We start from the raw sequence: 15,353 nt of genomic DNA on the forward strand, positions 1-15,353 counted from the left end.
CTTGTTTTTCTTTGCTTTGATGGAGTGCAAAGATTTGAAAGGCGAAGACAAAACACGTCTCTCGAGTCTAGATTTGGGATTTGTGCCAAAAGCAGCAATATTTTCATCTACCGGCGTCAGACTATGCAAATGATCCGTGGAACGTCAAATGTGCTGCTTACTACCGTTTAACCTTTACATGAGTTGTTTCATGAACAGGCAAAACATAAATAATTCCCATAACGAGCTCAATCTGTTATCATGTCATATTTATTACAACCAAATATGGAAGCCGGCGACTAAAAAGCAATTGTCAAACCTCATGCCCCGTTAATTAGTTCAGTATGCTCGCTCATTAAAAATAAATAAAAGCACCTTTTTAGAGCGTGGCGCAAAAATAAATAAAAGCACCTTTTTAGAGCGTGGCGCAAAAACCAATACAATTAGTCAGCGCGCAGCTTATGGGCATTTCAATCTATGGCAGGCGGCGCCGCCATGCATAAAGTAACGACGGAAACTAATTAAACAAAAACAAAACTTGATTCGACGGAAAAGGGAGAATAAATTATCTCTTTTCAACCGTGCAAATGCGCGAGTGGTAGCGTGTGAGATCCGTCTCGATTAGTGGAACACAATATGATGCGCGGGATGAAGAGGGCAAAACAAACAAAAGTAAACAAAAAAAAAGGGAGACGGGAAGAGAAAGAGAAAACCTCAATTGACAAAGCCCTTCCTTTTAAGAGCTTAAAAAGCACGCATGGAGCACAAAAAAACAAATCACAGTAAATACGTGTGCTTGATATTGTATGAATTAGTCCCGCTATATGAATTATTGCATAATAAGTGTATTGTGATATTTTATCCATATGATCAATTAACTCATTCACTGCCATTGTCGGCTAAATATTTCAAAAATTCATTCAAACTATTTCTATTAGTTTAACATTTTTTCCCCCACTTTTGTCAACAAGAGTAAGAAAACCTAGAAAAACAAATGATTGTCCATTTAGAACAGATATAACGTTTGTGATTAATCGTGAGTTAACTAGTGAAGTCATGCGATTAATTGCAATTTAAAAAATTGAAATCGCCTGACGAGATGATTATTAAAAATTAGGGGTGTCAGGCGATAACATTCATTTTTAATCGTAATTAATCGCATGACTTCAATAGTTAACTCACGATTAATCACAAATGTTATATCTGTTCTAAATGTACAATAAATTAAAAAAATCTAGGTTTTCATATTCTTGTTGACAAAAGTAGAAAAAAGATGTTAAACGAAATGATTTTTTGACGTTTATAACCGTCAATGGCAGTGAATGAGTATAATAATAATTCTGGAGTGCAGTACTTCGCAGCGACCAGCAGAGGCACTGTCATTTAGTCTGAACTCGTTTGATGGCCCCCGAAGAAGCCCCTTTCTTATATTTTCTACCATCTAATAATACATTATAAAAGACTGTCAGTTTTCCCTGATAGCTTATCAACAAAATGGAGTCCGCCACACATCACTACAACACTGTAACCAATTTTAACAGCAGACTCACACACACATGCGTACTTTACACACTGATAAGATCTCATGTGGCAACGGGCAAACATTCATAACATGCTGGATGTCGGCCCGAGTGAGGGCCCAGCCAAGTGTGAAATCGGACTTGATTTCAGAAGGGAGCCGAGGCCACACAAAAGACCTGTTTGGACAACTAATAGCAGCCAAGCCATTAAAAAAGGAAAGGAGGGGGCGGGGGTTGTATACCATATTCTCTAGATTTCAAAAGGACTATCGGCAACATGTCAAGAATTGCACTGAGGCACAAATACTTGAACTCTACTGGCACCAATAACATCAATAAACAGACAGAAATATTTTTTATCGTAAATACAGCTGTAAGCAGATTGTTTTTAATCGGAATCTTCAAAATGGTCATCATCTATGATGCTATGTCCCTCATTAAATGGATTAGGCACTAGAGTTAATTTTAGCCGCCATTTTTAAATTTCGACTGAGTTTTAGTCCGGTTCAATCACGCTTGTTAGTTTTTATCATAGCTAGTCAACTACAAATCTAGCATTTTAGTCTTTATTTTAGTCCAAGAAAAGATAATTTTATTCGTCTAGTTTAGGTCAACAAAAATTGTCGACATTTTAGGCAATTTTTTGTCAGGATAATCATTTTACCCCTGTATATATATATATATATATATATTTAATTTTTTTTTTGTCAGGAGATAATGTTAAACATTTTGGGTCTAAAACTATTTCCCATAAAATGTTCTCTCATCTTTTTGATGACTTGACGCACAATTACAGTATATCAACAAGTGGCTCCTATGGCTCAATGCTATGAGCTAGTAAATTAGCCAGCATTGGGTAGCGGTCGGATTAACGTTATTGTTGGAACGTTATAGCCGTTGGATTGATGTTACAATATTTCCCACACCATGTTAATACTTGGGCGGGCCACCCGAGTAAATTGGCCACCACCCAAGTAGATTTCCAAAAAATTTAATATAAAAATGTAGATATATTTTTAAAAAAACGTGTCGCGACCAGCTCTGCCGCATATAACATTAGTTTGCCGTCACTCATTTGTAGCACAGGACTGAGAAAATGTATACTGATTTATTCCCAGTTATTGTTTATTAATTTGGGTTTTAGTCTAGTCTAATCTAGTTTTAGTCCGGTGGAAAATGTGTGTTGAAAAAATTAACACTAGTAGGCACAAAACCTTGTCAATTACAATTGACATCTATCGAGAAGACCTGCTTCCGATTGGCATTCACTTTGGTGAATTGAGTTTGTAAAAGTATGAATTCACCTGAAACGACTGCTTCGAACCAAAATGGCCGACTTCCTCTTCCATTTCATGCATGGGTCCTTGAGACATTTTTTTTTAAATTTTATGATAGACATGTCCACCTCTTTCTTGTCGATTGGTGAAACTGGTGTTAGAGTGTTTTGTTCAACTTTTTTTCTTTTTTTTTTTAAGTTTGGAGGCCATATTAAGGACCCCCCCAAAAAAGCCAAATAAATCATAAATATAGCGATTCCAAGAAGGCCTTCACACCACCTGGTGCTCAAGCCCTAACTATACCACATAGCAGCATCTCACAGCAACACAGCGATGTAGTCTCACCTTTGAAGGACAGGAAGATCCTGGGGGCGGACATCGGCTCCAGGGCTGGAGGCGGCCCCGCCGACGACAAGGCCAGCAGGGCCAGCAGACAGCACAGGCTGTCCCGCAACATTGTCTCTCTCTCTAACCGAGGGGGAGGAGAGTCCGGGAGCTGAGGGACAGAGATGGATGGACGTGAGACAATGAGCCGGAACCTCAGCCCACGCCAACTTGCGTCAAGTTGGCAGACGGCGTTTAATCACGTGTTGTGCCTGGGAAGCACAGAAAACTGGTTTGAAAAAGGTAATTATCACCGTTGTCATGGCCAAAATCATCATGGTTGGAAATGAGAAAAAAAGAAAAGAATATATATATTGGAGTTAATGGACTTAGTCACGGTTTGGCATCCACGAATTAACCTACAGTATTCGCTGATATTTTCCCCGATATTTATATTTTCACTGTTGGACTAATATTTGGCTGCTTCGCCAGTTACGGCTAACGCTAACGGCTAACGCTAATGGCTAATGCGTCGTTTATTTTTCCCGTCCTAGCAACAAACGGATGGGAAATTGCAAATTTGCAAGCTGTTAGGACCTGAGAGACGAATTAGCTTAGCGTTAGCTCGGATGAAGCTAGTAGGCTACAACACAACGAGGATGGATTTAAAATGGGACCAAAGAGAACAAAACATCCAGGGTTGTGTTGTTGGCCAGGCGAAAAAGGAAAACCTTTCCGTGGGTTGATACGTTGCATCTACACTTCGATATGTTTGAATGAGATAAGTGAATATGGCTTTGTAAATGTATGATGACGATAATTGGCTTTCAGTGGCTGCCAATGATACATTTTCCAATATTAAAACTGCAACAATATCGTCCTTGTCATGTCACACTATTAAAAGCAGCACATCTGTTAAAAAAAAAGTCATTTTGATTTTGTATTTGTTCAGTTCTAGCACCCTCTGGAGGCTAGTTTTTTAGTGCAGTTTAATTTTCACAAGGCATGTTTTAGCCCTTCTGTGTTTAGAATCCACGCTAACGGTCAGATGAAGCGGAACGTAATATGCTTGTGAAACGAGTCAATATGTGGAGGAACTCAATTTTTTTTTATGGGTTATTAGAGATTGTAGGTTGTTTATAGGCATTGCTTTTATGTACAAAAGAACAATATTGTTTTTTTTTTTTAGAATACTGTGACCTTTTTTTATATTGCCAATCTCCCCACAATATCGTGATAATTATTGTATCGTGAGCTTCATATCGTGATAATATCGTATCGTGTTTTGGATATCGTTACATCCGTACTATCCACTGCATTTGATTTGACAAAAAGATGTAGAATACTTGTCAGAAACTTCTCGACACTTCTTGAAGAATTTATAAAAAATAAAATAAAACTGAGGTGACAGTGGGACCTACGCATGATCAAGAAAATACACATTTTTGACAAAAGTTTAAAAAACTGTAGCATGTTGAAATAACCGACAAAATTGTATCAATGTTTTTTATTTTTGATTAAAGGAATATACATTAGAGCAATTTTTTAAATAAAGTGCAATATTAATACAATTTAAAAGTGGATTTTGAGTTGACAATATTCACTCTTGTACATTCAAGTTGCCTATATCGCGTCTTTAAAAGCCTTTTTGTCACCTCAAGCACTTTAATCCAGTTGTTTGACGTTCCTGTTAGAAGCTACGGACCGAGCTTTGTGTGCTACTTGATATCGGAATTGAATCCAGTCCGCCTTATTGTTTACGTGCACCTCACCATACCAGCTACATTTACAATGAGGCGGTTACAAACCAGTCAAATCCTTATCTGCTCTGACTGCATCTGGGGGAGGAGCCTGAATCTTCAAAAGATTCCAAAATGCCAGAAAAAGCTTTTTTCACTCTCATACCGTATCAACGTTAACTAATATTTGAAATTGAAATACTACGAACCGTTTGTAATTCGATGGCTGTTAATCGGGAAACGTTTCAACCCGAGTCTAAATCTGAATTTCTTTTTAAGGCGTGCATATTTGTTGCTGGAGACCAGCGTATTTTTTTCACAACTTCAGATGGAGGCTTGCCAATGTCTGGGGTTTCAATGGCTGCGGTTACATTCTGGGATGAAGAGCCTCTCTCTACTCCAACCACCCACGGCGCTTCCCGCTGTTCCCTGCACGACGCCCCGCACGCATACGGAAACAAACCTGCTGTGATGAAGCTTGTCAACATATCAAGCAAGTGCGATGTGGTAACTCATTGCGTTTTTGTTGTGTTTCTTGAAAGCGCTTGTTGGTTTTGAGTCGTACAAGTAGAGTGGCACGAAGGGCTCAGCGGCAAAACCCGGCGCGCTAAGGTCAGCTGAATGTTGGGACGGTGGACGGCGTCCAACCGCAGCCTGGCAAGACGCCGTGGAGGACGAGGAGACAATAAAACAAGCGTACCTCGGCGTTGGGAGCTGTAATTTACGCTGGCACGACATCGAGACATCGAGACACGGAGACACTGAGACACGGGTCTCGCGTCTGAGGTCAAACTGTCAGTCAGGGTTTAAGATCAAGTTCCACGCCGCGGGCCCCGAGGCAAAACTCCAAAGCAGACCTTTAACCGAGATTTAAAAAAAAAAGTCACCTGGCTCGGAGTTCTGTACGCAAACCACATGTCACCAACTGAGTCCACATTTTTTCTTTTTTTTTTGTGTGGATGATGGACAACATGTAAACAAAAGTCAAACCAATGGTTTGTTTCATCGTGCCATTTTACAACAAAAGGTATCTCGTGGAGAGAAAAACAAACGAAGCGAGAAAAGTCTGCTCACGTGAGGTTGGGTTGCGATGGAAATACAGAGTAGAGGGACACGAGGTAAATAGAGAAAATAGGTTAGGGGGGGTTTGCTGGGTGGGGGAGAAATGACAACACAACAACAGCCGTCAAATGTCATGTTGCCGAGAAGGTCTTGAGTTTACGATAAACCTGACATATGACATTTTGCGGTTAAGAACAGTATGCAATGAGCTAGTCATCTACAACCTGATTGTTTTATGTTTACGGCCTAGTTTGTGTGTGTTTCTAATTGCTATTAGATATATATATTAGCGAATGTTAGCAATAAACTATGCCCTCCGCTCTGACATAGCCACGTACAAACCCGGGGTTACAAACTGTGCATATCCACCCAATTAACTACTTTGTGCTGAACTGTTTTCATTTGGTTGTTTTATATTTATAGCCGAGAGGTGTTTTTCCATACAATTATTCGGGTTACAATGCCGTCCTATGTGAATGGCATTCCATCGTAAACCGAGTAGCCTACCATGCATATCGATTCGACAAGGTCCTGGATTTACTACGGTTTACGTTTGACAATTCCACGTGCGCAATTAAATAGTTTGCTCACCAGCATTCTTAATGTTTTTAACTTGATTAAAGCAGGCTGTTTTATTTTTATGGCCAAGATCTATTTTTCCCGTACAATTTACAATTACTAGACTTTACTATTGTGTTAAGTGACGACTACGGCACGTTTCGACGTACGTACCGCAAGAACGTCGTAAAGCGATGACCCGGTGTAATTAGGCTCTGCAATAGATTAGTGTAAATTGAACCTACCCGGCTCCAGTATAAAAACACAGGAGCCTGTTGCTTAGAATAAACATCAAAAGGCTCTCAGGGGACCAAATAAAGGACTCAACTTGTAATATAAATAAGATTTATGGCGTGCTGTGTGTTCATATTCTCCGCATGGCAGGCGTCTAATGTTGATTTAAAAGCGCATCTGCCTCAAAGCTGCACGATTCGCGACACATAACATGCAGAAAAGCGACTCACTATTGTTGTCCTCTTACCTTGCGTTTAGGTAGGTCCAAAGCAGGTCGCGATAGAAGCGGTCCAAAATTAAAATGACAACCATCCAGCACCCGGGTGTCCTCGGAGCGTTTGTGCGCGGACGCACGCTAGTCGTCAGCCGGCGTGTGTCCTCCGCAGATCCCACTCGGTTATTCCGGCCGGAGTCCAACAAAGCTCACATGGATTCGATTGAACTTGACCGTCTGAAGTTGAAGTGCCCTCCGTCAATAGTTGTGTACTTTCCACCGCGGGGGGGAGATGCGAAAGAAAGCAAATGAGCTGATCCAGAAGGGAGGGAGGGTTCGACACGGACGGGCTTCCGCCGCTCAAGTGGCTGGGAAGCGTGTGTGCAGGTGGATAGAGGAGACCCCCTCCACCCCCACCCCCCCTCCCCACCGGCAGTGGACACACCCATGGGGGAGGGCACCTACCTCAATCCGTATCCGCCCCCAAAATTAAAAATATAACCAGACTGCAGTGTGTTTTCTTGTACTCCAGGGGGAATAGAACTGTCAACTCCTCAAAAGTGGACATCTCATAATTGACTTTTTAATGCTTGCATAAAAACTGTACTGTAGAACTGCTTTCGCCCCACTATTAAGAATGTTAGGGACCAAGACCAGGCTGTGAATAGCAATAATTTGCAAATAGTAGATGATCCCTTAAAAATGCCAATATTGTCTAAAAATTCATGTTGCAAAGGTTTTGAATTATAGTCAACTAGTGAATTTCAGAAAATTCTCCTATTTGCTGAACTAGATAAAATCCTTCAAATCTTTCTTGAAGACATGAATGAAAATGTAATATAGTTGACCATTTTGACTGCTTTAAGGTTGGTGAAGTCAACCCCAAAATTTGCTTTAGAATAAGTTCTATGCAGTCCTGCTCGTCCAAACACAGTATTCTGATTAACTCATTCACTGCCATTGACGGCTATAGACGTCAACAAGAGTATGAAAACCTAGATTTTTTTTTTTGTACATTTAGAACATATATAAAATTTGTGATTAATCGTGAGTTAACTAGTGAAGTCATGGGATTAATTATGAAAAAATCCTAATTTTAAATAATCTTTTTTTAAGTAATTGTAATTATTTTTTATCTTTTTTTTTTAAAGAAAAGATTATTAAAAATTTGGGGCGTCAAGCGATTTTTTAAAATCATAATTAATAGCATGACTTCACTAGTTAACTCACGATTAATCACAAATTTTATATCTGTTCTAAATGTACAATAATTATTTTTTTTAATAAGTTTTCATATTCTTGTTAACAAAAGTGGGAAAAATTTTAAACTAATAGAATTAGTTAAAATTAATTTTTGACGTTTGTAGCCGTCAATGGCAGTGAATGAGTTAATATTGAGTTTGTTGTTGTTGTTTTTAAAATCCATCTCAGGGGCGGTCATTCTGCCACTTGCTGTCCACTGAAAAGGAGCCCTACATTCAATCCTCCCCCCATTATATTGTCATATGTTTATTGTTTTATAAAAACCCTTGCTTCAGGTCCCAGGGATTAACCTGCAAAAAAATTGATTCTCAAAATTTGTAAATTGCTCCTGAAATGAATTCATTGATTAGCAAAATTGCTCCTCAACGTAAAAAAAGTGATTTCAAGCCTTGGTAATGTACATGTTTTGATAAAACAGACATTTGATGGGGGTAAAAATGTTTAAAAGCATGTATCAGGAGAAATAAAGCAAATCCCAGAAGGGAAAACAAAAACAAGGAGCAAAATTTGTTTTGAAAAATGGCATTGTCATATTTTTCTTAAGTGAGGCAGAAAAAAAAAGATTTTTGTTTAACAAAAAAAACTTTCTTTTCCCCAGGTCATATGGTCCAATCCTATAGTCAATGTTGGTGTGGACAAATAGCTTTGGACTGTGTGTGAGAACCCTGGTGAAACAGAACCTCTGTGTGTTTTACAAGTCATTATGATGCGGACTCCAGAAGGTGGCAGAGTGTTGAAATGAACCGGCGTGGAGAAACCAGAGGCTAAAAGTCATTTGTTTAAATTTCCTCTTGCGTTTTGTCTCTGTCATCGGCGATTAGACGGGCCAAGCGGAAGATGGATGGCGTAAAAGGTGCACGGGACATTTCGGCGTTTCAAACAATGCAATGTGTCCAATTCATATATGACTTCATTGTAGGATAAACAAACATTTAACGCGGGACTCGTGAGACTCGTTTGTGTTCCGGCAATGGTTTCGTTTGACTGATGCAATATTCTCACGTTCAACGTAGGTCATATGCACTGAATTATGATGTGACATGATGTCGTCCATATAACCTGTGAACAACAACCAGATGCGGATGAGGTTCATTTCCTCCCAACACCTTCAAAACCTGCCTGTATTTCACCGGCTCTGGCCTGAGATATTCATGAACAAATGGAGCCTTAAATCTTTTAATCTCACCCCATCCCTCGCCTGATCACACGGGCTTATTTTGCTTCCCAGCCTGTCAGTGCACAATGCAGATGACGCCTCGTACGCATGCTTATTATTCCATAAATGTGCTTTACTAGCTTGGGTTTCAAACATTTGCCGTTGGACCGGGTCTGATGAAAGATTGGGGCATGCAAAGGCTTTTTTTTTTTTTTTTGTAGCCTGACGTGATCATTTGATAGCTATCCACAAGACGGCGTAATGGTTTTATGGGCCTGCCAAAAAGACAAAACTATCGGGACACATCCTCGATTTACCATGGCCTTGAATTACACAGTTTTGAGCTCACGAATGTCATTGTCATTTATCGGATAAAGTTTTATTTAGCATTAGAGTATTACAAAACATTTTTCCCCCCAATTACGGTTTATCCCCAATAATTGTTGTTTATTATGGTACTGTTTAGTGATAAAAACAATAGCAATTGAGCAATATCTATCTATCTATCTATCTATCTATCTATCTATATTGCTTGCTTGCTAGCTATTTAGCTAGCTTGCTATCTAACTAGCTAAATAGCTAGCTTGCGCTCTAACTAGCTAAATAGCTAGCTTGTTATCTAACTAGCTAAATAGCTAGCTTTCTGGATATCTATCTATCTATCTATCTATCTATCTATCTATCTATCTATCTATCTATCTATCTATCTATCTATCTATCTATCTATCTATCTATCTATCTATCCATCCATCCATCCATCCATCCATCCATCCATCCATCTATACATCCATCCATACAAGATTTTGACTATTTTCATTTAAACAATGGGTCTAATTGTTGACTAATTTGATAATCAAGTCCTTATCGATGAATTGATTAATTTTAACACATCTACATGCAATGAACTAGTTTGCGCCGTGGTGTAGGAATAGGTCAAATCCCTCAGTAATCGCCGTACTTAGTTTTTTTGTATGGTCGAGTTTGGCAACAAACGTGATTTTTTAAAATTTTTATTTCACATTCACAGATAAACATTTCTAAATTGGATTTACATGCATGCTAATAGCCTAACTTTCATTTTGGAAAAACATCTAGCAGAGACAGTGATGAATTTGTTCCTCCAACACTTTGATGTCCACAGCAGAGAACGCCAAAAAAAGAAAAAAAAAAAGTATCAAGATTGCCTTTAAATGTGTTAAATTTCCCTTGATAGCAGCAAAGAGTTGTGTGAAACAATCCCTCACACACACACACACAAACACACACAGGGCTCAGCAGGAGGAGATATTGATATGTTCTCTCCTTCTTGGAATCTCGGCTGATCTTGAAAAGTCATCACGCTCGGTCGCACGCCAACACGCAAAAAAGCAGAACACATGCAGGTGGGCGTTTGCGTTTGAAGGGTGGTCCCGTCGCCCAAACAAATAGCCACTTTCTCACATATATCTGTAACGCCGCTCGGCCCCGTCCAGATTCGAGCGCGAATAAATAACAGACATCTCAATCCCGTTCCCAAAACTTCCCAGTTCCAGTCAGTGGACTGGCCAAGTGGAATGCTATCACTGCTGCTCCGTATCCGTGCCCGCTTTCTTCCCTTTTTCTCTGCTTGCCAACAGCTGCATGTTTCTTCTTGCTGTGTTTCTTTTTTTTTTTTTAATCAACAATATTAGTCCCACATTCGGTCCTCTGGTGGCCTCTCCATCTGTCACTTGCGTGAGACAAGAGGAAAGCGGTTATTGCATCCTGGCTTTGAGGAGTGCCTGCTTTCTTATAAGTCCCTCATGCTTTTCCATTGCTTCCCCTTCCAGTGCTGCTCCCTTTTTTCTTTTTCTTTTTTTTATGTAGCGGCCATCTGAGGAGGAGGCAAATTTGATACGATTATGTCAGCACCACAGATTATTTTTTCTTCTACTATAGGGCCAATGTTGAGTGTATGACTTTTGCTGGTTGTATTTTCACTCTTAAGGGCAGCACTTCAAACAAACTTATCTACTCTAAGTACATTTGTGAATTAGAATAGAAGATCCGCGAATGTGGCACATGCAGCCGACACACTGCTTGTGATGTCACAATCTGGCATTTTATTCCATCTTTAAGCCATTTTTTTTATCCATATATTATTTTTTTGACCTCATTAGAATTGCAGGTGACTTAGAACTAAGGATGTTCAAAACCACTTTTTTTTTCTAGACCGATCCCAAGTACCGATACCACTAGTACTTTTGATACATACAATTTCAGATCGTTTTTAACTCTTTGACTGCCAAAAACGTTAAATAACGTTTAGTAAAATCCTATGGAGGAGTGCCAAAGACGTTAAAAGACGGTTTTTTTTCAAAACAGAGGTGAAACTAACCATTTTCTATTGTTGATTACTGAAAAACGGAATAAGGTAGAAACAAACTTTTTTTTCTGATGAAAGATGAGAGTCCAATCTTTCATTTGGTAGTATGTGTGTTTCCATAGTCCAAACACAACATTTTCTGTGGACCTTGAAAGATCAGTCAAAAGATCAGTCAAAATGCTTAAATCGGCTGGCACCCACGGCATCCCTTTTCTGAAAACGTCTGGCAGTCAAAGAGTTAAGAAAGACCAGCATTTTTTTCCTTAACTGCATAAAATTACTGGCATTTTTTTTTTAACTTCTAGTTTCTAATTTCTAGTTCCTGCCATCACAAGTAATGATACCATGAAATAAGGCTTAAGATACCTGGTATCGATGCATGCACATTCCGAGTTAGAAGTTATGTCACTAGTCAGACTTGCATCCAATTGTTTGGAATTTTTTAAGCAATTTTACTGAAAATGCGCAAAACGGACATGCGGCTTATGCCCGTTTCCATCTGTTCTTCTTTTGCAAATATTGAGAGGGGACTCCGCCGCTGTAGGTGGCGGTATACACCATAGAGATGTGATCCACCAGTAATTTAAAAGAAGAAGAAGAAGAAGAACAGGAAGGTGCGTAATATCTGGTCAAAACGTGCGACATGTATCCGGTCTTGTCAGCGTTTATTCGCAAAACCTGTTTCCATAGCCAAATTTCACATTTTCCTTTTTTTTCGAGACGCTTCAAAAACCTTTTGGGTGAATTTTGGGCGAATAAAAATGGGTGGATGGAAACCCAATTACTACTGACTCCAAATTGGCAGCTCACAAAAGTTTTGTGTAATTTCACACTGGATGGCTGGACAGGCTCGAAAAAAAAATAACCTCTTTGTATACAAGCCATCCAAACGGTAATTTTTCACAACATGCCTTGATGTGCCTTTTTTCCTTACAATTTTAGAATTTCATTAAACCAATACATAAGGTACGCTGATTCAATTTCAAAAGGCTTTACTTAAGTCAAGGGAAGTAACACCCTACAGTTATTATAACTTACTGAGTGGGCTGCGATTTCATAATAAGCGCAGGATGCACTTGGGTGCGAATGTAAAGAAAATGCCATTCTATAAATTGAATGGTATGATGGGGAAGCAATTAGCTGCTCGTCAAACTGACGTGCATGCACACGCGCGCGCGTCCTCATCCAGTGAACGAAGCAGGTGGTGTGACGTTACACAGTGGCCGCGTGTGCTGTCATGGTGTAGAAATTAATGAGGGGAACACGCACTCCTCCCTCCAACTCAGCGGTGAGTGCTGTTACCTTTTTTCGCCCGCGATAAGATATGAAATATTCACACGGTTTCCGCAGCGCTTTGACTGCGAAGGCAGCTCGCTCATTAGCATTTAAATGGGAAAAGATAACGCCGCACTTCTGAGAAGTCTTACCTCTCTGACAGAGAGCAAAAACTTGGGTCTGACTCTGAAAACTTTGTTGGCTTTTAATAACTCAGAAGTCAATGGCATAGTGGTTTCACTTGCCTGACTTGCCTGAGCGTCTTCTTTATCCTTTGCATAGAACGACCAATATTAGTACCGTAGTGATGATCAGAGATTGAGGCTTTATTTTGAATCCCACTCCCACATCCAGACAGGATTGCATGCAGCAGCCAATCATTTTGTATCTTGGCTTTGGCCTGCCTAGAACTCAAGTGGGCTTCACATCACGCCTCAATGAACAGTACAGTCGAACCTCAAAAATTATTGTTTTGTACTTTTTCGGTACAGTCAAAGTCATCATAAAGTTATTCAAAAATCAAAAAGCTTTAAGCGATTTGGAAAAAAAAGAGCTTTAAGGTTAGCAGCCGCACACTTCCTTTTTTCACTTCTATTACGAACGATTGGCTGCCATTGAGAAGAGCTTGACTAAAAACAGTGCATACTGCCCCAAAATCAGGATATGATATTCTTGAGACGTGTACATGACATGCCCGAGTCAAGAACAGCCACAGATATAAAAAGATCGATAATACACGGCACTTTTGAGCTGCTAAGCTAACGTCTATGCTTTCCGTCGCCCCTACCAACATGGCTGCCATGTAGGCAAACTAATAGATTAGAGAGCTGCAACCGTATTACCGTCTATACTGTAACGTTATGTTTTACTATGCCTTTGATGGGAATGTTGCCCCTACCAACATGGCCGCCACGTTGGCGCGTCTGCTAACATGGTATAGTGTGTACTGTTTATCTGTCTTCTAAGCAATAGCGCCAGTCAACAGGAAATTTTGAAACAATTTTCTGCCTGTTAAATTAGTTGGTTGGTTAGAAAAATAATATTTTACTTTTATTTAATCATAAGGTATTATTTTGACTTCATTTCAAGTCTGTTCTCTACAATGTTTATACTGCTTTCTCAGCGTAGCCTACGTTTTGCTAATTAGCATAGATAGCCTTTTCATGTCTGGCAAAGCATGATTGAGATGTTCTCTAAAGATTAGCCGCTCTACCCCACCACCTCAATCTGGATTTGTCACATTGTCATGTTTCTGTTCCTATTTGTTCCCCCTCGCTCCTTTTGTCAGCGTCGCTACAACTATGACTCAGCTGGAGCTTTGCATCGTTAGAAAATCAGACAGCTGCCTTTGCCCCCACGCCCCATCGGTCTTTATTTTTCAATGACACAAGTTTGTCTCTTTGTATCTGCTTCACATGTCTCCTACCCGCGAGCTCGCAGAGGAGAAGGGCAGCTGTGCCGGGATGAGTCGGGATGAATTAAAGCCGTTTCCCGACAGGCTCCGCGGGGTCTGATCCCTCCTTTCGACTCGGCTGCTGGATTTTCTCCGTCGCGATCAAACCGAGGAGGCCGTGTTTCGCGTTACATCGGCTTTTCCCCTCCACCTCTAAACCCCGTGCTTATTATTTCACGTCCCTGCAGCAGCAATAGCCGCGGATTTACATTCAACATGACTTTGCAGCTGAAGGTGCCATGCTACCATTGACCGGTTTTCCCATGCAGTCCTTGTGTTGACATGGGGCCTCCTGAGGCAGCGGTCTGTCAGTGTCATTCTTCACGAGCATTGGACCGCAGGTTCCTGACTGAGGACAGAGAGAGGAAATGACTTAGCTTTTTGTTTAAACTGGATTGACTGGACAGGAAGGGGCACCTTTGTGTAGAACTCTTAACTCGTGGAGTTTATTCTCTTCATATGGCAGTATGTTGACCTTTTAGCTTTGTGTTATAGCTTTAAGGGAATTGAAGTGAACTGAAGTGGAAAAGTTTGTCCGTCACGTTTTCATGTATGTGTTTTTGTTTGATCGTGGGTCGAGTGTCGGGTGACCAGACGTCCCAAATCCATTGTTTTGTCTTTGTTGTGCTTTTTTGCCATGTGTATGCCAATCACACAGTTGTCATAGCGATTCATAAGCTAAGCCCATTAAAAGGGAATTTAACTGTTAAATTCCTTCCTATTTACTTTCATCTTCATGTTCTCATTCTCATCCACATCTAATCACTACCAGGTGTGTTTTCATCATACTGGAACTAGAACTACTTCCTGCTTTTGTGTCTAAGAATCATGGGAAATGTAGTCCTACCATCCATTTTGGTCGTCTCTCGACGGTCAGACTCAACACAAGCTGAGCTTTCTAGCGGTATATTTCCAACATTACACTCTAAAAAAAAGTTGGGTCAAGAAACGGATC

At 40.1% G+C, this 15,353-nt stretch overlaps 1 protein-coding gene across 1 annotated transcript in view; it reads right to left on the bottom strand.

Annotated features, from left to right (window-relative positions):
• Positions 1–7,270, bottom strand: part of sema3fa (sema domain, immunoglobulin domain (Ig), short basic domain, secreted, (semaphorin) 3Fa) — a 67,560-nt gene extending 60,290 nt beyond the window's left edge. Inside the window, exons 1-2 of the mRNA XM_077573929.1 lie at positions 6,941–7,270; positions 3,122–3,272 (exon numbers count right to left, since the gene is read on the bottom strand). Of these exons, the coding sequence (XP_077430055.1) occupies positions 3,122–3,233 (112 nt within the window). The 5' untranslated portion in view covers positions 3,234–3,272; positions 6,941–7,270. The remainder of the gene's footprint in view (positions 1–3,121; positions 3,273–6,940) is intronic.
• Positions 7,271–15,353: the final 8,083 nt, after the last annotated feature.

The sequence above is a fragment of the Vanacampus margaritifer genome, chromosome 8, assembly GCF_051991255.1.
Source record: "Vanacampus margaritifer isolate UIUO_Vmar chromosome 8, RoL_Vmar_1.0, whole genome shotgun sequence".
NCBI lineage: Eukaryota > Metazoa > Chordata > Actinopteri > Syngnathiformes > Syngnathidae > Vanacampus > Vanacampus margaritifer.